Here is a 25,017-nt window from a genome sequence, read left to right on the forward strand (position 1 = left end):
GTCACCAGATAAAGAAACAGATCTCAAGATGGGTAAAGAAAACGTAAGTGACACCATTCTGTCTGGCAAGCAGCTGCTTATCAATAGCTGTGGTTGTGGAATCCATTGTATGATCATCGTCCTATTGCTTGTGATATCTCTGGCTGGTTTGTAGCTGTTTCTGTCTGCTGTATAATTTTGCTAGGTGTAAATCAACTAAGGTGGTGGGGTATGATTGGTTAGGTAATTCTGTTATGATTGGTTAGTAAAATTATACTAAAATAATTGGTTAAAGTATAGCTAAGCAGGACACAGGTTTCACTATATACACTGGGGTCCAAGACGGAGACCAGCAAGAAGAGCAAACGGGAAACAAGAACAGAAAGGACCACCAAGAAGAAAGGGGAAGACCTGGAAGAACTCGCCTCCAACCTAAGACCAGAGCTGCCAGGACTCCTGCGCGACCGTGACGTGCAGCAGCTACGGGTATGTCTACACTGCAGTCCGCTGTCGAGAGAGGAATGCAAACGAAATTGCAAATGAAGCGCGGATTTGAATTTCCCTTGTTTCATTTGCATAATGGCAGCCGGCCGCTTTTTCGAAATACCCTATTTTGGAAAAAAAAATGCTATGTAGATGGGGTTATTTTGAAAACAAACCCTTTGTTCGAAATAACCCCGAAACCATAAGAGCTACGCCTATACGGCGCATTGTTGCGCAAGAAGATAAGCAAATGAGGCACAGGATAAGCCTCATTTGCTTATCTTCTTGCGTAACAATGTGCAGTAGAGACGTAGCCAAGGAGGAAGGGTTATTTCGAAAGAAGACGCCATTATGCAAATGAAGTGCGGGAAATTCAAATCCATGCTTCATTTGCAATTTCGTTTGGCTGCATTTGCATTTCTCTCTCAAAAGCGGAATGCGATGTAGACATACCCTAAGATCCAGAGAGACTGACCTGACCCTGGCCAACAAGAGAAGTTTGCCTGCCTGTATCAGGATTGGTGAGCATGACACTGTGTGCTTAGCATGTGTGTTCTGCTTGTTTAGGAATTGTCAATCAATAGAGGATAAGAATATTACTGTGTGAGGCTCTTTCAGTAGCTAAAGATCCTGCCAACCCACAGGAAATTCCACCCTGAGCCCTAGTGATTGGGTAAGGGTGGGTGTGTAAATTAACAGGGTTGAACCTTGAGCCCTAGGAACTGGGGAAAGGTGTGAGTCCCTAAAGTGTGGAAGGGATAGAGAAATGTGTGTGGGTAACAGCACAGCTGGGCAGGAGCAGGCTGACGGGCGAGGGCCGAGTCGGGACAACAGTGTTTAATGGAAACTTATTTGCCAAGGCAGCACGAGTACAGCATGGACACGGCAGCACAGAGCACACACGGCGCGACAGACCCGCACACGCACACCTGGAATGGGGGGGGCTGCCTGGCTCATGCGGCCAGGGAGGTTCTTGGAGGAGCTGACTCAGGTGAGATGACACCGGGGGTAGGACAGGTACACAAATCTACTGTCTCTACAGGTCATTGTGCTCAGAGCCTTCCCGGGGGCAGCGGGCGTGTCTCAGGCCAGGACAGGGACAGGCCAGGACTGGATGTGCTAGAAACCCCACTCCCACGGTGGCAGCTCCCAGGACTCCCCAAAGGAAGGGAATCTGTGGGCTCCATCCTGCCCAGAGGGGCACGAAGGGGATGCTGATTGGGCAGGAGGGAGGGAGTAACTTGGGAGAGTCTCAGAGCAGGCTAGGCTGGGACACAGCCCCCCTAGAGCAGGGCAGAGGGGATTTTTAGGGGCAGGGCACGGCCGGAGTAGGCGAGACCAAGGCGGGGCGGAGGGGAAAGGGAGGCAGGAAGCACTGCAGGACAATCTCCGGGACAAAGCTCCGCAGCAGAAGCTCCCAGATGTTGATAGACGGGGTGGCCCCAGGCTCCCCCCTTTCCTCTTACGGGCCCTCCCAGCACAGCAGCCGTCCCCTGGAGCCAGGTGGGCCAATGGCAGGGTGTCGGATGCAGCATGGCAGCCAGAGCCCCTGGTATTGCTTCTCCGGAGCACGAGTCCCTTGCGCCGAAGCAGCAGGTCACAGCCAAGTGCAGCCCCCTTTGCCGGAGATGCTGGGCTGAGGCCTCCCAGCTGCAGGCTCCGGACCAGCCCTTCCTCCTTCGGCCCAGTCGTCGAGCCAGTGGCTCCGGGAGCAGCCCTCACCCCCGTGTGGTCAGCCAACATCCAGCCCCCGGCTCAGAGGGTCTGCACAGCGACGGGGTAGAGCAGCGAGAGGTGCTCGGCCCCCTTGACGGGCAGCTCCTGCGCCGTGTAGTGGTGGATGACCTCGGGGATGCTCTCAAAGGGGGCGCTGTTCTGGCCCAGCACAAACTTGCTCTCCCTGGTCCTGGTGAACTTCATGTGCATGAAGCCCTGGCTGCTCCTGGGGATGGAGGCAAAAGGGACAGAGGGTTAGAAATGGGCATCCCCGCGCACTGGAGCGTGTCTTTGCTGCAGCCTGCCACTAGAGGGAGTGTTGGTCATGCTAAGCAGCGTGGCTCAGCTGTGTGTCATACAGCCTGTAGTGCTAGCTGTTGCTGGGATTCTCCCTTATATCAAGCAGCAACAGGACTGTGGTTTTTGGAGCTGTGCGGCTGCCACGTAGTCACGGGATTCAGCATCGGGGTGAAGTGACGGGTGGCCATGTGATCTGCCACGATCTCTTCCTCCACATGGCTCAAGAGAGGTGCCCGAGGAGGGGCAGCCAGGCGCTCGCAGACACAACAAATCCGGCCCAGCCACAGACCCCAGGCGTGGCACTGGCCGCACTGTCGGGATCCGAGCAGGGCACGGTGGCGCCCCCAGGCCAGTGCAGGAACGTCGCCAGCTGCGCAATCACTGAGGTCGGCTGCGGGAGCCACGCCAGCCGGGAGAGGGGCTGTTGGCTATTGGGAGCCAGGCCGGGGGCTCCCTCAGCGATGCGGAGCCAGAACCGGACCCAGCCCTGTCCCTGCGCTGGGATAAGTATTTCAAAGCACGCGGTGGGGGCGGGGGGGGGGGGGATCCTGGGCTCCTGCCGGGGATCAGAACATGCTGCTGCGATTAACCTGATGAAATATTCATGCCTCCTGCTCCCCAGGCCGTGCGGCTCACTCTGTGCACAGGCAGCTGACAAAGCGCCCGCCGGCCCGGCCCTTTGATGTGCAGGCCGGGCGCTAATCAGCAGCAGATGTTCCAAGCAGAGAGTTCACGGGGAGCTACTTGTCGGGGGATTGCGCCGGGGTGCAGCGGGAAGGGCCTGGAGGATCCTGGTGAGAGGAGAATGGGCCTCTTGCCCCTCCCCTCCGCCAAAGCTCTTCGAGCCCTTTACAGTCAGCTAGGACTTAAATATTCACCCACCCCTGGAGGGAAGATTTAGGGCCTGGGCTCACACAATGCTGATTCCCACCTAGGTCCCTGCTCTGACCACTGGGCCCCACTCCCCTCCTGGAGCTGGGAACAGGAGCTTTCCCAGGACGGGGCGGGGAGGGAGGTTCTGCCCGCCCCTATGAGCACACATTCACCCAGGAGCTGGGAACAGAAGTCTTGGCTCCCATCCTTCAGCACAGACCCACGCGCCCGTCCAGAATAGCCGGGTCCCCCAGGGGTCTGTGCTGGGACCGGTGCTGTTCAATATAGCCATAAATGGTCTGGAGAAAGCGGCAGACAGCGAGGAGACAACATTTGCAGATGATACAAAATGACTCAAGCTAGTTAGGTCCAAAGCAGACAGCGAATTATTACCCGGGGAGCTGACAAAACTGGGCAACAAGGCAGATGAAATTCAGCGGTGGCAAATGCGAGGCAATGCCCATTGGGAAACATAATCCCAGCTATTCTTACAAAGTGATGGGAATCTACATTAGCTGCAAGAAAGCGATCTTGGAATCCCTGCAGATAGTTCTCTGAAAACATCTGCTGAGTGGGCAGGTGCAGTCAAAAAAGCAAACAAAATATTAGGAAAGGGAGAGATAATAAGTTGGAACATTTCATAATGCTGCTCTATGCCCACGCTAGTGAGTACTGCATGCAGCTCCGGACACCCCCCTGGGGACTAAGGGTGGGTGTGATGGAAATAAAATCATAAATGGTGTGGAGACAGCGACTAGGGCAGCTTTAGTTACTGCTTCATATGCTGCAAGAACCAGTGAAATTAGCAGACAGCAGGTGTAACACAAACAAAAGGAAGTTGCTTCTTTACACAACACAGCCAACCTGCGGAACTCCTTGCCAGGGGATGTGATGAAGGCCAAAAGTATAACTGGGTTCCAAAAGGAATTAGATCCGTCCCTGGAGGACATGTCCAGCCATGGCGATTAATGAAGATGGTCAGGGATGGAGCCCCATGCTTTGCATGTCCCTAACCTCTGAGTGCCAGATGCTGGGACTGGACCATGGGGAAGGATCACTTGATAATCGCCCTCTTCTGTTCATTCCCTCTGTAACACGTGGAACGGCCATTAGGACTGTGGGTTAGACGGACCCACTAAGACCCTTTGGGGGGGTTTGATGTTTTTATCCATGCGACAAAGCAGTGACTGATGAGCACCGGGGTTCCACCCCGCAGTGAAGGGCAGCCCTACGAGCCAAGCCACAAAGCCGTCAGGAGAAGGTAGCTTCCATAGGGTGCCACTTGGGCTGGCGCTCAAGGGCCGGAGAGCAGAGACAGAGGCATGGTTGGCCCTGGTACTCAGGGCTGTGATTGATGACACCACGTTTTCACCCATCCATGCCCCACATGAAGTCCGTGGCTCCAGGAGTCGAGCTGCCCTGGCGCAGTGCCCTGCCCCCACCACAGGTCCCAGGCGCTCTGGCTCCCCACCCAGTGCCAGGGAGTGGGGCAAGAGTGAAGCGAGCACAGTGCCTGCCCACCCCACAGCCTGCCGTGCACCCGCCCCCTGGCAGAGAAGGCGAAGCGTAGTGATGTCACTGATCAGTTGCTCTCCTCGGATACTGTGGAGCAACGTCTGTTGCTGCAGCCCCTGCCTCTTTCACCTCCCAGGCCTGAGGGCAAGAGAGAACCAGCTTCTCCCCACTCCCCACCACAGCTCCAGGGAGGTGAGTGAGAGAGGGTGTCAGGGGAGCTCCGGGAGCGAGAGAGTCTAGTGGTTAGAGCAGAGGAATGGGATCTCCACTTGGACCTAGCAGTGGGGGAGTCAGGCACTTAACCCCCTGGGCTTCTTCGAAAACCTCCGACCTCCTCAAGTCAGGTCTCCTGATGCCTATTCCCCATCCTGCCACTAGGGACCAGACCTTCCCTGCTCCGTGCCTCAGTTTCCCCATCTGTGCAACAGGGGCTAACAGCTCCCCTGGTGGGGGTGCTGGTTTTATTAACGACTGCCCACCTGGTGCCTGAGGACCCCCGCTGCAGACAATCCCCCGGGGGAATGCGGCCGGGCGTCTCACCTGAGCGACAGGGAGTAGTCGTGGTGGCTGGTTTCGCTGTTCCGCACCAGGTAGCTGCCTTCCTTGCACAGCGTCAGCAGGGTCTCGGCTTCCGCTCTGCTAATGGAGCCATGGTACCAGCTGATGCAGGGGGAGAGGGAGCTGGTCACACGGCGACAGGGCAGCCAGTGCTCACTGCCAGCCTCGCGGGAACAGATCACCCAGGGCGAGAAGGGAGCCCCGCGATCTTTGGGCCAGTCCCCGGCTCCCGCAGGGATCTCCGGTGTATCAGCCCAGCCACAAACCTAGCAAGCCCCATCTGCAAATTAGCGAGGCTGGTTCCCCCCACCCCTCCTACTGCAGACGGCGCTAGAACCAGTCCCTCACAAACCTTCTTTTCATTGCCAGCTTTTTCTCAAATCCCCAGCTACCAGAGTCGTGGGCAGGCCGGAGAACCTCAGCTCACCTGTCTAAATCAAGGGGGTGTCAAGCTCTCCTGTTTGTGGAGAAACGTCTGAACACACAGCCCAGCCTGAGAGCCCCGAACCGAGGAGGTACACGACGGAGCCTGCTCTCTGCCATTCTTTGAATCGCAGGATTGCTCACGATTCTCACGGCTTTGGGGGACCTGGTTCGGAAACTTCAAATGCTTGGGGTTGGCCACCCTGCTATCGTGACAGGCGCATGGCCCTCTGTCCCGTCCCACCTCCCAAGTTCTTCCCCACCATCCTGGACCTCAGGGGGGCCTTTACCCCAATGGAGAGGGGGAGCGACCTGCTACTAGCGCCTTTGTCCTACTGGGAGTGACCACACCCAACACAGGGCGACTGACAGCGAGGCCTGTTGCTACAGGCCTGTCAGCACGTGGCACTCGGGAACGGTGTCAGTGCCTACCCCCTGTGGGCACTGGCCCTGAGCTCAGGTGGGGCAGCAGCAGTGCCTTTCCCAGAATGCATAGCGGTGCTCCCCCCGGGATGCATTGTGGGGTGACTGCAAACCATCCTCTGGGAGGAAAGGCCAAACTCCCAGAATCCCTCCCGGCTCCTGATGTCGGCAACCGTTTCCTGGCATGTGACGGCGCGGGTAGCTCCAGGGTTCAGCGCTGCGCGCTCACCGATGACGCAGACGCACGCTTTGCCCCAGTGCACCATGGGACGAATACATTACAGGCTCAGCGCTCTGGCCGCAGCTGCACCTGCGTGGCTGGCTTGGGGGGCATTGGCCTCAGCTCCTGCCCGGGGTGGCCTGCCACCGGGACATGGCAGCAGGCAGGGATCTAAAGGTCTCTGACACCCCTCCAGCTGCCCGGCCTGCCCTCCCCTGAGACTTACACCTGCTTCTCCAGGGGCAGCGAGGGGTCCACGCGCTCGGCCACGGGGGGGCTGCGCTCCGGGCTTTGTGGCCGGCCGTGCTTCAGGCCGGCTGTCAGATGCTTCGGTGGCCGCCGGCGCTCTTTGTGCAGGGAGGCAGGGTGATCCCAATCGGGGTTCTCAAACTGCACTGCTGGGGGGGGGGAGGGGGGAGATTCGTTACATAGGGAGGGGGAGGGGGCATGTGGCTCTTGGCTGGGCTGGGCTCTCCCTGGGCCCTGAGCTCCCTTTGCAGAGAGATGCTGGCTCCACCCTCCGATCCCAGTGAGCCCACAGTCCCATCAGCTCAGGGCTGAGCTGGGCCCCCCATCCTCAGCGGCAGGGCCCCACATGTGGGGAGGTGAGGACACTGCTCCCATCTCTAGCCAGTATCCCCGGTCCAGAGCCGAAGGACGGGGAGCTCCTGGCCCACAAATGCCACCCCTGCCCCATGGCCAGCCTGGTGGGCGGCGCACCCCCATAGCGAGTGACGTCCTGCACCCCTTTAGCTCTGCTGAGCCGCCCGGTCTCTGCACCAGTCCAAATCCACAGCCCAGCTGCGGTGCCCAGCCCAGCCTCAGCTTCAGCCCACGGCCCCTGGGGTCTGCCCAAGCACCCATCGGGCTGGGGACCCTGAGCACCCCGGGCGCTCGCTCAGGACCCAGCACACAGCGACGGAGGCCAGAGCTCTGGATCCAAACTCTGCCCTCAGCCCCACCCGCCCTCAGCCTCTCTCTGTGCCTGACCCAGCAGCCCCCAGCCTTGGGGAACCCCTCCCCCACCCGCCCTCAGCCCCTCTCTGTGCCTGACCCAGCAGCCCCCAGCCTTGGGGAACCCCTCCCCCACCCACCCTCAGCCCCTCTCTGTGCCTCCTCCAGCACCCCCCAGCCCTGGGGAACCCCTCCCCCACCCGCCCTCAGCCCCTCTCTGTGCCTCACCCAGCACCCCCCAGCCCTGGGGAACCCCTCCCCTACCCGCCCTCAGCCCCTCTCTGTGCCTCACCCAGCACCCCCCAGCCCTGGGGAACCCCTCCCCTACCCGCCCTCAGCCCCTCTCTGTGCCTCCTCCAGCACCCCCCAGCCCTGGGGAACCCCTCCCCCACCCGCCCTCAGCCCCTCTCTGTGCCTCCTCCAGCACCCCCCAGCCCTGGGGAACCCCTCCCCCACCCGCCCTCAGCCCCTCTCTGTGCCTCCCCCAGCACCCCCCAGCCCTGGGGAACCCCTCCCCTACCCGCCCTCAGCCCCTCTCTGTGCCTCACCCAGCACCCCCCAGCTCTGGGGAACCCCTCCCCCACCCACCCTCGCCCCTCTCTGTGCCTCACCCAGCACCCCCCAGCCCTGGGGAACCCCTCCCCCACCCACCCTCAGCCCCTCTCTGTGCCTGACCCAGCAGCCCCCAGCCTTGGGGAACCCCTCCCCCACCCACCCTCGCCCCTCTCTGTGCCTCACCCAGCACCCCCCAGCCCTGGGGAACCCCTCCCCCACCCACCCTCAGCCCCTCTCTGTGCCTCACCCAGCACCCCCCAGCCCTGGGGAACCCCTTCCCAACCCACCCTCAGCCCCTCTCTGTGCCTGACCCAGCAGCCCCCAGCCTTGGGGAACCCCTCCCCCACCTGCCCTCAGCCCCTCTCTGTGCCTCACCCAGCACCCCCCAGCCCTGGGGAACCCCTCCCCCACCCGCCCTCAGCCCCTCTCTGTGCCTCCCCCAGCACCCCCCAGCCCTGGGGAACCCCTCCCCCACCCGCCCTCAGCCCCTCTCTGTGCCTCCCCCAGCAGCCCCCAGCCCTAGGGAACCCCTCCCCCATGACACTACTTTGCTCCTTTGACTCACTGCAGGACTCAGGGGCTACTGAAGCCAATGGGAGGACTGAAGGGGCGCTGGGCTCAGGCCTGAGGCTTCTTTTCAGCGGGGTCTTTACCCCCATGGAGCCTGGCTGGGACTGTGCCCCGCCCCCGACACCCCTTCCCTTTGCTGGCAGCACCAGGGCTGCTTCCAGCGGCCAGCCCTAGTTCATCAGTCACCCCCCAGCGGTGCCTTTCCATCCTAGAGCGTCCCAAAGCCCCACCCCTCAGCTGGCCCATTGCCCCTGCCCGGCCCCCCAAGACAGGCCCTTCCCTGGGGAGGGGAGGGGCGGGACCCACCAGCAAAGGCCCGGGAGATGTGGTCCTTCTTCCACTCCCAGGGCTGGTCGTACTCGTCCGCCGGCCGCTCGTCGTCTTGAGGCAGGCGGCTCTCGCGGGCTGGGCTGGCTGGGCCACCCTCGGGGGCTTGCTCCTGCTCCTCGTAGGGGGTGTCATAAAGCTGCAGCCCCTGCTGGGGCTTCTTCCCCCGCCGGCCCTCCCAGTCACCTAGGCCCTGGAAATCTAGGAGCCAGGCGAAAGGGGATTAGTTGGGCAGGGCAGAGGGACCATGGAGGGACACGTGGGCCCAGGCATGGAGGGCAGACAGCAGGTGGCCAGGGCAGACGACAGGGTGAGGAGGGCAGCGGTAGGTGCTCATGGACATGGAGGGAGTGGGGGCCATTTGGAGAGATTGGGTGCCAGGTGCCCAGGTGCAAGGGGAACATTGGGTGCCAGGTGGCCAGGTGCATGGGGTACATTGGGTGCCAGGTGCTCAGGTGCATGGGGTACATTGGGTGCCAGGTGCCCAGGTGCATGGGGTACATTGGGTGCCAGGTGCTCAGGTACATGGGATACATTGGGTGCCAGGTGCCCAGGTGCATGGGGTACATTGGGTGCCAGGTGCTCAGGTACATGGGATACATTGGGTGCCAGATGCCCAGGTGCATGGGGTACATTGGGTGCCAGGTGCCCAGGTGCAAGGGGTACATTGGGTGCCAGGTGGCCAGGTGCATGGGGTACATTGGGTGCCAGGTGCTCAGGTGCATGGGGTACATTGGGTGCCAGGTGCCCAGGTGCATGGGGTACATTGGGTGCCAGGTGCTCAGGTACATGGGATACATTGGGTGCCAGGTGCCCAGGTGCATGGGGTACATTGGGTGCCAGGTGCTCAGGTACATGGGATACATTGGGTGCCAGATGCCCAGGTGCATGGGGTACATTGGGTGCCAGGTGCTCAGGTACATGGGGTACATTGGGTGCCAGGTGCCCAGGTGCATGGGATACATTGGGTTCCAGGTGCTCAGGTGCATGGGGTACATTGGGTGCCAGGTGCCCAGGTGCAAGGGGTACATTGGGTGCCAGGTGCCCAGGTACAAGGGGTACATTGGGTGCCAGGTGCCCAGGTGCATGGGGTACATTGGGTGCCAGGTGCCCAGGTGCATGGGGTACATTGGGTGCCAGGTGCCCAGGTGCAAGGGATACATTGGGTGCCAGGTGCCCAGGTGCAAGGGGTACATTGGGTGCCAGGTGCCCAGGTGCATGGGGTACATTGGGTGCCAGGTGCCCAGGTACAAGGGGTACATTGGGTGCCAGGTGCCCAGGTGCATGGGGTACATTGGGTGCCAGGTGCCCAGGTGCATGGGGTACATTGGGTTCCAGGTGCCCAGGTGCATGGGGTACATTGGGTGCCAGGTGCTCAGGTACATGGGGTACATTGGGTGCCAGGTGCCCAGGTGCAAGGGGAACATTGGGTGCCAGGTGCCCAGGTGCATGGGATACATTGGGTTCCAGGTGCCCAGGTGCAAGGGGTACATTGGGTGCCAGGTGCCTAGGTGCATGGGGTACATTGGGTGCCAGGTGCTCAGGTGCATGGGGTACATTGGATGCCAGGTGCCCAGGTGCATGGGGTACATTGGGTGCCAGGTGTCCAGGTGCAAGGGGTACATTGGGTGCCAGGTGCCCAGGTGCATGGGGTACATTGGGTGCCAGGTGCCCAGGTGCATGGGGTACATTGGGTGCCAGGTGCTCAGGTACATGGGATACATTGGGTGCCAGGTGCTCAGGTACATGGGGTACATTGGGTGCCAGGTGCCCAGGTGCAAGGGGAACATTGGGTGCCAGGTGCCCAGGTGCAAGGGGAACATTGGGTTCCAGGTGCCCAAGTGCAAGGAGGAGATTGGGCACTAGCTGTTCACGTGCATGGGAGGCACATTGGTTGCTCTTCCATGCCCCCAGTAGCCAGTGAGCCAGGCAGGGGCATTGATCCCAGCCTTGTCCTGCCCCACTCAGAGTGAGAAGCAGCATCACAGAGCCGCCCTCTCCCCCGTGTGCAGCCGCAGCGAGGAGCCGCTCTGTGCCCAGCACCACGAGGCACAGCGTCCAGGCTCCCCCCCACTCGGGTGTCTCTCACCTGCTGCCACCCGCTGGGCGTCGTAGGGCTCCATGTAGCCGTTGTTCTCCGGCACCGTCTCCTCGGCATCCCCTGGCTGCTCCCGGCAGGCATCGAAGGGGTCGGAGTATTCGCTGTCGCCCTGCGGGCAGGAGGGGCGACACTCAGTGCAGGAAAGGCAGAGCCGGGCCCGCTGGCACCTTAACGCCCCAGGGCCCTGGTCAGCCAGGCCAGCAAGAGTCCCTCCTCCCAGCTCCCAGACTGGAGCGAGGAAAGGTTCCAAAAACCTGGCGTGTGTAGCCCGGAGGGGGGATCTGAGGAAGGCAAAGGGCCTTCTGAAGGCTCAGTGACCAATGGTTCTCCATGGCCCTGTTCGGAAAAGAAGCAAAGGGCTTAATCTGCGGCCAGAGGGATGGGGGTGGGATGGGAAGGAAACTTTCTCCCGGGCACAGTGGCTACGCACCGTACTGGGCTCTCCAGGCAGGAGCTGGAGCTGGGTAACACCAGATCAGACACACCCATCAGGGCTGGTCTAGGGTTACCTGGTCCAGGGTTCGAGGCCCCTTTCTCTATGGCCATGGGAGTTAAACTAGGAATCCAGACGGAGCTGGGCAGCAGCCTGCACCCGGGGCCACCGGCAAGCTCATCTCGTCAGAGGCCAGTCGGGGAGAGGAGGTGTGAGCCCAGGTCGCCCCGAGTCCTCCAACTCTGCAGGCTCTCGGGCAAGTCCCTGCCCCACTCTGTCTCAGCTTCCCCATCTAGGGACTCCTGCCTTTCGCGGGCTTCTCGGGGGCTTGCAGGGGGGGCTTGGCAGAGGATGGAGACGGGAGGCACTAAGACCCAGAGCCTCCCACTGGGAATTAGGCTCCGGGAACCCCATTCGAGATCTGACCTAAGCTGCCTCCCAGCCGAACCCGGGTCCCTGAAGGCAAAGAGCGGCAGGTGGGAGACTGGGAGTGCGGAGCCCGGGCTGGAGCCGCGGGACTGTGTGGACGTGCACGTCGGGGGCCTTTCCCCTCTGGGGCGCTGGTCTGAATGCAGCCAGGGGCAGGGAGGCCCCAGAGAAGCTGCCGACCAAGGGCTGCTCAGGGCAGGGCATTACATGGTCTCAGGGGGGTCTCTGAGCTGGCAGAACCCACTTGGCACCAGCACCGCAACCGGACTCAGTAGCCCTGGACTCCTCGCCCTTCTCCTCCAGGCTGCAGGGTAGAGGCACATAGGCTGGACAGAGAAAGTGAGTGAGTGTGTGTGTGTGTGTGTGTGTGTGTGTGTACAGAAAACATCAGCTCACTGTGTGTGTGTGTGTGTGTGTCTGTACAGAAAACATCAGCTCGCTGTGTGTGTATGTGTGTGTACAGAAAACATCAGCTCACTGTGTGTGTGTGTGTGTGTGTGTGTGTACAGAAAACATCAGCTCACTGTGTGTGTGTGTGTGTGTGTGTACAGAAAACATCAGCTCACTGTGTGTGTGTGTGTGTGTGTGTGTGTGTGTACAGAAAACATCAGCTCACTGTGTGTGTGTGTGTGTGTGTGTGTGTACAGAAAACATCAGCTCACTGTGTGTGTGTGTGTGTGTGTGTGTACAGAAAACATCAGCTCGCTGTGTGTGTGTGTGTGTGTGTGTACAGAAAACATCAGCTCACTGTGTGTGTGTGTGTGTGTGTGTGTACAGAAAACATCAGCTCACTGTGTGTGTGTGTGTGTGTGTCTGTACAGAAAACATCAGCTCGCTGTGTGTGTATGTGTGTGTACAGAAAACATCAGCTCACTGTGTGTGTGTGTGTGTGTGTGTGTGTGTGTCTGTACAGAAAACATCAGCTCACTGTGTGTGTGTGTGTGTGTGTCTGTACAGAAAACATCAGCTCACTGTGTGTGTGTGTGTGTCTGTACAGAAAACATCAGCTCACTGTGTGTGTGTGTGTGTGTGTGTCTGTACAGAAAACATCAGCTCACTGTGTGTGTGTGTGTGTGTACAGAAAACATCAGCTCACTGTGTGTGTGTGTGTGTGTGTGTACAGAAAACATCAGCTCACTGTGTGTGCGTGTGTCTGTACAGAAAACATCAGCTCGCTGTGTGTGTGCGTGTGTGCGTGTGTACAGAAAACATCAGCTCGCTGTGTGTGTGCGTGTGTGTGTGTACAGAAAACATCAGCTCGCTGTGTGTGTGGTGTGTGTGTGTACAGAAAACATCAGCTCGCTGTGTGTGTACGTACAGAAAACATCAGCTCACTGTGTGTGTGCGTGTGTGTGTGTACAGAAAACATCAGCTTGCTGTGTGTGTGCGTGTGTGTGTGTGTGTGTACAGAAAACATCCACTCATTGTGCGTGCGTGCGTGTACAGAAAACATCACCTCACTGTGTGTGTGTACAGAAAACATCCGCTCATTGTGCGTGCATGTGTGTACAGAAAACATCAGCTCGCTGTGTGTAAATGTGTATATACAGAAAACATCAGCTCAGCGTTCATGTGTTTGTGTGTGTACAGAGAATATCAGCTCGCTCTGTGCGTGCATGCGTGTGTGTGGGTGTACAGAAAACATCAGCTCGCTGTGCTGTCAATCCACCTCTGTTCCCAGCGCTCAATTCACAGACACAAAAGGGGAGAAATAGGGTAATTGCTTCGAGGAGCAGCTGAGAGGCAATTTCCATGCGCCTGTCTCATTTGCCTGCAGCTCTCAAAACATTTCCTCCGCGGGCTGTTTGAGCGTGTCTAACGCACTGTCGGGGGCAGCGAGCCGCGAGCAGGGGGACAAAGCCTGACAGCCAAGGATCAGAGATAGGGGAGCTGTACAATTGGCATGGGGTCCCCTGCCCCTTTGCTGGGCGCAGGCAGAGGATCGGAGGTGGGGGAGCTGTCCCACAGGCATGGGGACCCCTGGGGAGGACACAGGCAGAAGCTGATGCAACTGCTCACCGGGGAAGATGTAATACACAGCAGTGGGCTGGGAATTTTGGATGCAGGAGAATTTTGGCACCCACGGCTACTGCCAGGCTGGGCCAGCTGGGAAGAGGCAGTGCCCCAAAGGACGGTAGCACCTCATGCCGGGGTCCTGTCAGATCTCCCCACTCCAGCTGCATGATGCGCAGGCGGGATCTGGGTGGGAAAGCGAGTCTCCCAGGAAGAGGCAGTGGTGCTGACGTGCAGCTGGAGAGGTGAGGTCAGCTCTGAACCAATGCCCACGGGCACCGAGGAGCCTTTCAGATGAGTCATCCAGGCCAGTGGGCTGAGCCCCTGCGCTCATGACAAACCCCATCGAGCTCTCTGCCAGGGCAGGGGGTGAGCTCCAGGGTCCTCGTCAAACTCCAGATGGGGAAATTACTGTCTTGCTTCTTTTCCCCCTCCTGTGCTGAACGATTGCACTGTGTTGCTCAAATTGGCCTGTTCCAGCCCAGAGCTTGCTGCATTTGGGTGAGTGATCCCCATGCAGGGGCACTGCTAGCCAGCAGCCACAGCTCACCTGGGAGCTGGCCGCATTTCAGCAGAGGATGAGACGTGATCCCTGTGCAGTGTGGTTAAACTGTTGCTGCATTCCACCCCAGAGGTGGCTGCATTTCATTGCTGGGGGAGCATCCCCCGGCTATGTCACATGCTTTGGGATGGAAGGCGCTGCATGAATGTAACGTGTGTTCATGGAACGACGTCACTGCTAGAGCTAAAGAAAAATAAATCCCCCGATGAGATACATGGCTGCAAACACCCGCATCCAGCCGCGACGGCCTCTGAACGCAAGGCCCGCAGAAGCAGAGAGGAACATGTGGCCCAGTTCCATCAAGACAGCCCCGAGGACCCTACAAACAAGGTCAAGGCACCACAGAAATGTGCGTGATGGTATCACAGTAAGAACTCAGGGCCTGGCTTCCCCTATCATGTGCTCTGGTGTAAACCAGCCATAAGCAGAGTCACTCCAGAGCAAATGAGGCTCTTTGAGAGGGGACTGGTCTAGTGATCAGAGCGCAGGGAGTTATGACTCCCGGCTCCTCTTCCCAGCTCCGGCACTGACCGTGAGCAAACCTATACTGCAGGCAGGGACTGGGTTCGCCGCACACACAGACATACCAGGACTGGCTTGCGTCGAGCTAGCTCTGACACCAACAGCACAGAAACCGCGGCAGCGTGAGCTTCGGGGGGGGGAGGGGGGGCTGTGCATGCCTTCCAGGACCCGGCTCTGCCTGGCTTCAACATCTCCTTCAGAAAGTGGGGGCACCAGTGTGTACTCATTTTAGGGGGTGTCCAGCTTAATGAGACACTACCATGTAAATATCACCCTATCCCAACCGAGATCAGCGCCTGCGTGGAGATCCCAACCGAGATCAGCACCTCCATGTCCTGGGTGCTGCATGATCATATAGTGAGAGACACCCCCGCCCAGAGAAGCTTAGGATTTAAAGACAGGATGGAGGGGGGCACCAGTGGAGAAAGGGATTTGCCCAAGGTCATGTAACTGAGCAGTGGCGGAGGCAGGAATAGACCCAGATGTCCTAGCACACTGCTCTCTCCACTCTCACACTGCTGCTCAGCTTGGCAGGGCTGGTATGGAAGATTAAGAACCTCTGTAAAACAAAGGGGGCTTTCTTTCCCCGTGTAACCTCCAAAACGTAAGGATCACAGCCCTAAACCCCACCAGCTTGTGTCTGCATGGTACCCAGGCAGGTTAGAATCTCAGGCAGGCGAGGTCAGATGTAGGTTATTCTCCCTGCAGAGGAGCTCGCCTTCCTAATGGCCCTGGCGCACCCGCCAGCTGACGCCAAGGCCAAGCAGAAGAGCCACGTTACAGGGACGATGCGGGTGTGGGGTAGGCGAGCTGGAAATCAGCTGCTGGGGGCCTGAATCAACAATCCGCGTACAGCATCCTCCCACCTCACCTGTGCCCCAGTTCTCCCAGAAATCTCCCGGCCCCTGGCCCGGGCGGCCGGAGTTTGGCACCCAGTGCAATCGCTCCCGCTGTTAAACATCGTCTGCCTACTGTTGCCAATGAATTAACCACCGAAGGCAGAGGCAGAAGATGGGAATTCATGGCCGATGCTTTCCATTAGGTAGAGCAGGGAGGCAGGATGGGCCAGAGGACAGGCAGATGGGGGCGTTCTGATCCCAGCTCTGGTATTGTCACTTCCCCGCTGCCTGGCCCTCACTTCTGGGGGACAAGGGGGTGCCACTGATCTCTCCCACGGGGGGCTCGCTGGGCATGCTGGGCTGCAGTGACACACTGCCACTGCCAAACAGGCCACGGGAAGCACGAGGGCGCATGTGGAGAGAGGCGTGAAAAATCCCTCTGGGCCTTCGGCACCTCTGCCTGCCTCCTGCCACTGCTAATAAGGCTGAGAGCAGGGGTGCGAACCAGGGCAGGAGCCTGCGACGACGGCAGCTGTCACACAGCGCTGAGTTTGCCAACAGCCTCGCACTTTGGTCTGGATTTCACACGCTCCTCTATGAGCCTCACCCCACCTGATGCACAGAGGATGCCCCGCCCCGGACTACAGCCGCCCCCCCTCCCCACTGGCTGAGGGCTCTGCAGACCCATCCCCACTATCTATAACCCAGGCAGAGGGGCCAGCACTTATGCAGCTCCCAGCCTGCAAAGTGGCAGAACCCAGGAGTCCTGGTTTCCCATGCCCCGGTGCCACCCCCGGCAATCCCCCCAGGCCCTATGCCCACCCAGCAATCACCAGCCATGTCCACGCTCACTCACTCACTATAGAGCCCCAGCTGCAAGCTCACCTGGGAGCCGAGGTACCTACTCGGCCAGCTCACCTGGGCATCTGCCCGTGCCACTGCAGCTTTGCTGCTCTGCTCGCTGTGCTGCAGCCACCCCTCCTGACTGCAGGCAGACATGCCCCATGTCCCCCATTGCCTTCACTCGACATTAGCGCCCGCAGCTCAATGGCTATGCCAGAGTCCAGTGGGCGCCCGCGCCTTGTGCCCACAGCACCACCTGAATGGGTACCACTGGCTCAGCTGTCTGCAGGAACGAGCAGATGAAAGGCCCCTGGAGCCACCCTTCCAAAGAGGACCACTGAGAATAGCCACTGGCAACCCTATTGATCCAGGCCTGTTCCAGACTCAGCCCATCGCTGTCCCTGCACACGGACCCGCCCAGAATGAGCCACGGATGAGCGACTGCTGGACAGCCCCAGGGACACAGCCTGCTGCTGCTCCGGAGACCTAGCATGGCAGGGGCCGGGGTGGGGAGATGAGGCTCAGTAAATGTCTGAGGAACAACACAGAAAATGCCAGTTCAAGCACCGGGAAAGTGTCACCTGGCTTGTTACTAACAGTCGGCATTCCGGGTGGGTTGAGGGGTCCTAGAGGAGGTCAGACCCCATTGGACCTCTGCATGGTGAGCCGCTTACAGTCGAACCAGACGAGAGACGTACGGTGGGTCAAAGAAGGTGTTTTAGCCCCACATCACGGCTGGGACACTGAGGCCTGAAGAGGGGAAGGGACTTGCCCAAAGTCTCCCTGGGCATTGGTGGCAGAGCTGGGCCTCAGTCTGCTACCCCATAGCCAGGAAACCAGTAAGTCACCTTTCCCTGATGCTGTCGGGAAGGATCATGTGTTGCCCGTTTCCTGCCAGAAAGTGAAGCAAACCGAAATGCGCAGCCCCAGCTTGAGAACTTTCACTGCCCACGGAGCCCCACAGCAGATGCTCCCAGCCTAGACGCCTCTCCTTCCCTCCTTCCTTCCTCCAATTCACGGGTATATCCTACAATACTTGGCACAATCTCCCGCGGGGAGCACCTTCACACACTGCCAAAATGCAGCCACCTCTGGGGCATAACCAGCAGCTGGCTAGTCAGAACAGCTCACCGCAAAGCACTGTAGGCCGGGAAGTGAACCGCACTGCATCTAAGTGAAGCATCTCAGAAAACATTCAGGATTAGCCAAACATCTGCTGCACAACGCACCCTCCCACCGCCAGAACAGCACTGACTCACCTGTTACCCAATCACACACGGTCCCCCACATGCAGCCCCTTGGAAGTCCCCCCCAACCCGTCCCTGCTTGGCACAGAGCTCGGAGGGGACCACAGGCCAGAGGGCAGGCCTCTGCAGGGTACCTGCTCAGTAAATCTCCTTCTTCCCCACACCTACCTGCTTTTGCCTGCCTTTCAGCTCCTCATCTGCCAACAGAGCTTTGCTCCTGTTCAGGTCGGCGGACTCCACTTTGATCAGCCTGTGTTTTGGGGAGGCGTATTTCCCTTCCGCGGAGCCCCCAACAGCTGCCGGATTTGGGGAGCCAGACCCCCCAAGATCCGGCTCCAGTTTACTGTCACTGTCTTCATAGGGGTCCTCAAAATCCAGGCTTTTCTGCGCCCTGTACGCCTTTAAAATCTCACTCTCCGTGTAGTCGGGCTTGGGGGGCTGCGGCGGAGACCTCCTGCTCCCAAAACTCAAGTAATCTTTCAGCCATTTGGCCATCTGTTCCAGCCTGACGACACCTCCGCCTCCCTGGGCAGAACAAGTGGGATGGGAGGAATCCTCAAGCTGCCATCAGATAAACCTTAGTGGATCCCCTCGATTTATAATCCAAATTGGGCATCGTTTATCTTCCTTTCCGGAGACCCTGGGGAAACAAGAGGTCTCCAGTGTTTATGTCTCAGACTGATGTCTCATCCCAGAGCAAGCTGCTCCAGGAGTTGGAAATGAAATTTCCTCTCTCCCTTTAATAGAAGAGGCTTCCAGAGGTGCTTAGCGAAAAACAAAAAGCAGCCCACTCCTGCCTGGAGAGGCGATAGACCCTGTACAATCAAATACTTACATCAAGCCACATCTGGGGGGAGTTGGATCAAGGGAGGTTTTCACAATCTACAGCCAGTTCAGATGCAAAGGAAAAATGAAGGGGGAGGGTGTCTTTACAAAAATAATCTCCTCTGCACTAGGCTTCAAAAATCGACACTCGCGGCCAAAAACCTGTCCTCAGATGAAAGCGCCAGAGCGTCTTTCCAAGAGATCGGTGTTAATCCCTAAAACGGATTTGCGATTCGGAGCATTTACAAAGCATTAGCGCTTTGAAAGGCGAGAGAAAGGGAGAAAAGAAATTTACCAGTTCATTATGGAACGATCAGCTCTACGCAACAATACAGCATCCCGCGAAGACAATTTTCAATGGTCTGGAAAGAAACATCTTCCCAAAACGAAACAAAACCCACCACAACCCTAGACAATGAACGCCTCACCAGCCCAAACCCCAGCCAAGCACATGAATGTCCATTTTAAAACTGCCGTGACAAAGTTCACCTTAAATACATAAATATGCAACCAACGGTCCTCTTAATTCTTTGTCTATTCCCTTAGAATCCGTTAAGAGATCCAGACCACGGGATCGCATCCCGGCTACGTTGTCTTGTCAGATCCGAAGCTGTGTGTGTATTTATTTCCCATCGCCACCAGAAACTTCCCTGTTGCTGAAGTGTCAGATCCATACACGCAGTTCCTGGGAAAACAAGGCAGTCTGGCACACAGCCACCATTCAGTTTTTATTTCGGGTGGGGGGAGAGACAGTGGATTTCTTCCAAGCCCACATCAAGAGGGATTTTACCCCCCAAAAATCTGACCTCCCTTTTGAGAGACATTCACAAAAGCCCGAGTGGAAAACTTTAGCAAAAGTCTGGCTCAGAAGAGTCCAGTTCCCGATTTCTTCTCCTTTGTTCGATTTTGAGAGGGGTGTACTGGTTTTCCTTTGAGCGCTCGCCTCTCTTGCCGGAGCCAAGAACTGGTCTGCAGACACAACCTTCCCCAGCCCAAACAACAGCAAGAGTGAGCTCCAAACACCAGTAGCGTTTTGCAAGGCGCCTGCACAAAGAAAAGGGGGCGGGAAGAGACTTTTGCATCCGTCAATTCTTTCCTCTTTCCCCGAGCGCTACTTTTGGGAGGCTGGCAGGACGCCGGTCATAGTTTTGATGTGGCTGTGAGGGATGATGTGGGGGAAAGGCGGGAGATTAAAAAAAAATCGGTGTAAAGTCCTTGTCGCTGGAAGATCTGGAAACCTCTTCTCAATCGCTGCTTCTGATACGTCAAAGGGGTTTTTCCGCCCCCCTCCTCCTCCTGGCCCTAAGCTTTTCGCATGCACAGCTCTCTCTAGTTTGCAAAGGTTACAGGGACCTTCAGGAAGAAGCAAAGCAGCAGCTGGAAAGGGGCAGATGCCTCCCCCCCCCAGCCAGGCTGCCAAAGAAGTGTCACCCCCCCCCCTTGCAACGTGTATAAGGAGGGAAAACACTCTCCCCCCCCCCCCCAGCCTCTGGAGCGTCGCGTAGTGAACCAACCCCCCAAGACAGAGCCGAGTGAAACTGACCAGGGCAGGATCAAAGCCACTGAGCGGGCAAAATAAAGTTGCAGGGGGGCACGGAAGGGGGGGGGGTGACTTCGCTTCCTTTTTCAGCCTCCTTTCCCGGCTGCCCCCGGCTAGACACCGGCTACCCCCTGGCGCCCGGCCCCAACCTGAGGGGGTGAAATTGCCAGCGGGCTCCCCTCGCTGGAAAGTGGCTGTAAATAAAGGACCGAGAGATCGGGGACGTGGAGGGAGGGGGGAATTAAAGGCGAGGGCAGCCGGGGAGCGGAGAGAGAAATTGAGCCGATAGGAACGAAGGAAAAACAAAACCCAAGGACGCGATGGACGGATGAGATCGAGCAGTTACAAGTAGCGGCGGGTTGCTCCCCGGGGAGCAGAGAGGGGACCAGCATCTGCTGCTCTGTTACTAGGCTTGGATTGGGTGGGGGGATGGGGCGAGCACATCTGTGGGCGAGGCAGGGGGCCCAGCTGGCAGCAGTGAGGAGGGGGAGGGCTCAACTTACCTCTGCCAGTGACCTACTGCCTGTCCTTGGGCAAGTCTCCCCTTCTGCTGGCTAGTTAGACTGGGGGAGGGGGTCCTCTTGGGCAGGTCCCTGGACAGCATAGCCCCTAGCACAGGGAGGCCATGAGCCCAGCACAGGCAGGTGTGCCGTGGAAGGAGGATCACCCACTTTAAGCTAGCGAGCCAGGCTACACATGGTACAGAAGAGAAGAGTGAGGGGGGTTTGATAGCAGCCTTCAACTTCCTGAGAGGAGGTTCCAAAGAGGATGGAGAGAGGCTGTTCTCAGTGGTGACGGTGGCAGAACAAGGAGCAACGGTCTCAAGTTACAGCGGGAGAGGTCTAGGTTGGATATGAGGAAAAACTATTTCACTAGGAGGGTGGTGAAGCACTGGAATGGGTTCCCTAGGGAGGGGGTGGAACCTCCATCCCTCCAGGTTTTTAAGTCTCGGCTTGACAAAGCCCAGGCCGGGTTGATTTAGTTGGGATTGGTCCTGCCTTGGGCAGGGGGCTGGACTCGATGACTCCTGAGGTCTCTTCCAGCTCTAGGATTCTATACCTGTGGCAGCCCAGGCTAGTGCTGGAAAACCATTACATGGCCTGCGGCTCGCCTAGGGCTGAACAGCTGGCGCCGAAGTCCATGTCACCCCGTCTTCACTGCTCTTTTCAGCCATGCCAGTTAGACCAAAGCCAAGGTGGATTTGCCTGCCCAAGCTCAATGCCTTTCCCCACTTGCAGTTCTGCGTCAGTGTAGAGATACCCCCAGCGGGGGCTTCCTGGCGCTATTGTGATAAAACCACTGAATGCCACGTCCCTTTAAAAATAGCTCAGTGCCACCCCAGGGGATTGTACGTGCTTGTGTGTTACAAGCCCTGGGAATCTGGGGTTCAGTGTGGTGTGTGGAAGAGCTATCACTTGGAGAGCTATCACTTTAAACGTCCAGGGGTGTCCTGCTGCTGCTGGAGAGGGAAGGGGGGCTTTGTAGGGCAGCGTGGGCACAGCAGTTTGCAGCCCAGAGTCACAAGGTGGGGCACGCCGAGGCTCTTGGAGCAGCCTGCTTCATCCCGCTCTGCTTTTATCGTTCCCGAGTCCACAAAACAAAGCAGAGTGACGTTGCAACCTTCCCGCCAGCTCCGTGACGTTTTCACCTCACTTGTCTGCGCGTAGGGTGGGAGCCACGAAAACCGGGCAGAGAAACCAAGCTCTTACTTGGAGCTGGTTGGAAAATGCTGAAGAAAGCTGGACGAGTGGAGCGTTGAAACTTCACCTCTGTAGCTCTGCTCCTGGTTAAGACTCAGTCCTGCCACTTCTTTCTGCAGGACTGATGCCAGCGGGTTTCAAAGGGTTTCTGTCAGATCCACCTGCAGGACTGGGGGGGGCCTCGCCTGGGGTCCTTTGAGGGGGCGCTCAATGTGCTGCATGGCAGCTTGCCATGGCTCCTGCAACCACGGTCCTGAAGGCTGCTCTGTATGGAAAGCAGAGTCCATCTACCTAGAGCAGGAACAGAACCCTACTGCTGGATCCTCAAGGATATTTAGGTGCCTAACTCCCAGTGGTTGCTAGTGCTCTGTTGCTGCTTTCTTTATGTACTGGCAGACTTGCCCAGCATTGCCCGGGTCCTTCAGGGCAGGGAATTGGTGGGGTGTGGGATGCAGGAGTCAGGGCAGGAGCTTGGGGATGTGGGGGGCTCAGGGCAGGAGGCTGGGAATATAGGGGGTGCAGGAGTCAGGACTCAGGGTGAGGAGGGGGCTCAAGGCTGGGAGAGTTCACCGGCTTCTCCCTGGGGCCTGCTCAGAGCAGTGGGGGGCTGCACCCCCCACTCCCCAGTTTGTCTCCGGGGCCAGGGAGGCACATACACCCTGCCCTCTGGCTTCTCCCCGGGGTGGAGGTGAGGGTGGCCACACGCCCTGCCTGTGGCTTCTCCTCAGGTTTGGCTTGGGGCGGGGAATCTGCACTCCCTGCCCACTGGCTTCTCTTTGAGGTTGGCCTGAGACAGGAGGGGGGCTGGCCCAGGGCAGGAAGGGCCATGCACTTGCCAGCAGGCTTCTCCCCAGTGCTGGCCCGAGGTGAGGGGGCAGGATGTGGGGGCAAAGTAGCCAGGCTCCAGCAGCACTCCCCAGGCCCAGCCCAGAGGATGGAGGAGAGGGGCCATGCAGACTGGCTCAGGGTGGGTGAGGGGGCTGCGCTGGGAGGCCCCAGTAGTGCTGGGGGGGGGGCAGGCTGGGGCTTCTCTGGATGGTAGCCAGGGCTGCACTGCCTAGCCCCAGTGGAACACCTGGGGAGCCATGGCAGCAGAGCCAGCAGGACTCCCTTGCATCCAGCGCTGTGCCGAGGGCTGGGGAGGGGGGTGGGTAGAACGGGTTTGGGACAGGAAAGCCATTTACCTGGGCTGGTGGCCAGCAATAAGGCAAGCCCTGGTCCCAGATGGCCACTTTCCTCCTTGTGCAGCAGCCCCCCTGTGGTCACTCTGCAGTATAGCTGTCCCTCCAATCAGCCCCTTCCCAGTCCATGGTATGGAAATCATTCCAGGCACCTCCTGTTTTCCTGGCACAACCAAACCCCAATCTTGCTTTAAGTTAGGATTAGAGGAAGCAGCATACCGAATTTGGTGGTCCTAGCTCTTATTATTTAGGAGGAGTTCTTGAAAAACAGACGCACAGATGTACGGTTGGACTCACAGATAGATGCATAAATTCTCTAACATAGATAGAGTGTATGGGGATGGATGGATAGGTAGACACATGGGGTGTATGGAGATAGATAGATAATCTAACTCTATACATTCAGGACTGGCCCACTGGTTTTCCTGAAGGATTCTATGGACAACTGGAAAACTAGTAGGATTCTTCCACCTCATAGCAACTATGGAAATGAAACATGATCCACTGAGGGAAGGTTTTTTTTAACCAGACTGTTCAAAGAGCTGGGTTTGCTTGTTTTCGTTAACACCTATTTAACTCAAAGGCCTGACAAACACTCAGGAGAAATGTTGCCTTTAAAGATTCTTCCCCACTTCTCTTGTCCTCTAAGGCAATATCCAGCAAAAACAGGGAAGACCAGAAAAAAATCTTTCTGATTTTTCTAAGGTTAAAAAACCCCTCATTTACTTTTTTTTTTGTTCTGAGAGAAAAAAAAAGAAACCTTTCAAATCTTCTTCAGCTATCATCAAACAGCCCAAAAGGGCCCCATCTCATTGTTTTTCCTTTAAGGCAGAGATTATGGCCTTTCAACCAGGGCCCTGAACTCTCTGCTGCTTCCCTTTGAAGGTTCTGCCTTTGGTACATTGTAGTCCTGACCTCAATGTAGCTTTTTGTACTTAGTATTCATAAAAACCGTGCTGTTCTTTGCCACCTCCTGGGACACTAATCTATTCCTCTGTTTCAGAACAAAGAACTCCCCCCCCCCTTCTCCCCAATCAGCCATTGAGAAGTAGCCTAAATGTGTTTCTAAAGGGAATAAGCGCATGAGCCAGCTAATTGTCCTGGTTAATGTGCTCAGCTGAAAAAAATTTCTGACTAGCAGAACAGTTGTTGACAGATCTCATCAAATATAAATACCAGAGCCCTATATAAATATCCAGTATCTGAAGTATTAATGTTTGAAGAGGCTGCTAATTATAATTCATGTGCCAGGAATGTTAATTGTTCTAGTAACAGAAGAATCTAGAGGAAAAAATGTGATTTAGCCTTTTATCTTTGTTCCTTTAAATGCAGGGGGTTAACACTTCTTCTGTCTCATTCCCCCAAGTGAGTGCACGCAACCAAAATAATCTGGGTTCTTTTAAACGCATGCTGAAATAGGTCCCTGTCTGCAATTTTTAAATGAGAGTTCATTAGTGAAATCCTGCTCGTTAATTAGGGCTGGGTGCCTGGAGCTGGGAATACAGGGCCTGATTCCAGCTCCAGGCAAGGCAGTAGATAGCCAGCCCTTGAGTTCAGGGAGCTTGGAATCAGGCCCACAGACCTGAGGCTGGAATTTTAGCTGTGGACGTAGAAATCATTCGCGTCAGTGGGAGCGTCAGCTGGCAGGATCAGGCCCTCCAAAGGGGCCCATACTCAAGTCATGGCCTTGCTGAGGATTTGCCCCACAGCCAACCCCCGCAAGCCCCCCTACAGTGCAGGCAGGCAAAGCTGCTATTGGCACAACGGGGGCTCATCACTGCCTGGCGCAAGTTAGCCCTGTCACCCTGGGTTCCAGGCGGGCTGGCGGAACCTGCACCGAAGCACGTGCTGCCCCAGGCCCCAAGCTTGCTCAGGTACGTCTACAC

At 57.7% G+C, this 25,017-nt stretch overlaps 1 protein-coding gene across 3 annotated transcripts; it reads right to left on the bottom strand.

The window, feature by feature from the left end:
- Window positions 1-1,284: 1,284 nt before the first annotated feature.
- Window positions 1,285-20,134, bottom strand: SHD (Src homology 2 domain containing transforming protein D). 3 transcript variants are annotated; one of them, XM_075903021.2, is made up of 7 exons: window positions 18,721-20,134; window positions 18,054-18,525; window positions 10,986-11,106; window positions 8,876-9,097; window positions 6,717-6,888; window positions 5,407-5,526; window positions 1,285-2,404 (listed from the first exon to the last, which is right to left on the bottom strand). In XM_075903021.2, the coding sequence occupies exons 2-7, from the start codon at window positions 18,378-18,380 to the stop codon at window positions 2,218-2,220; spliced, it is 1,149 nt and encodes a 382-aa protein (XP_075759136.2). In that variant the 5' UTR covers window positions 18,381-18,525; window positions 18,721-20,134; the 3' UTR covers window positions 1,285-2,217. The 3 variants fall into 3 exon arrangements, with proteins under 3 accessions (XP_075759136.2, XP_075759135.2, XP_075759137.2); XM_075903020.2 differs by having other exon boundaries at window positions 18,054-20,134; XM_075903022.2 differs by having other exon boundaries at window positions 6,717-6,885; window positions 18,054-20,133.
- Between the last annotated feature and the right edge of the window lie 4,883 nt (window positions 20,135-25,017).

Source organism: Pelodiscus sinensis, chromosome 32 (genome assembly GCF_052426305.1).
Source record: "Pelodiscus sinensis isolate ZL-2025 chromosome 32, ASM5242630v1, whole genome shotgun sequence".
In the NCBI taxonomy this organism is placed as follows: domain Eukaryota; kingdom Metazoa; phylum Chordata; order Testudines; family Trionychidae; genus Pelodiscus; species Pelodiscus sinensis.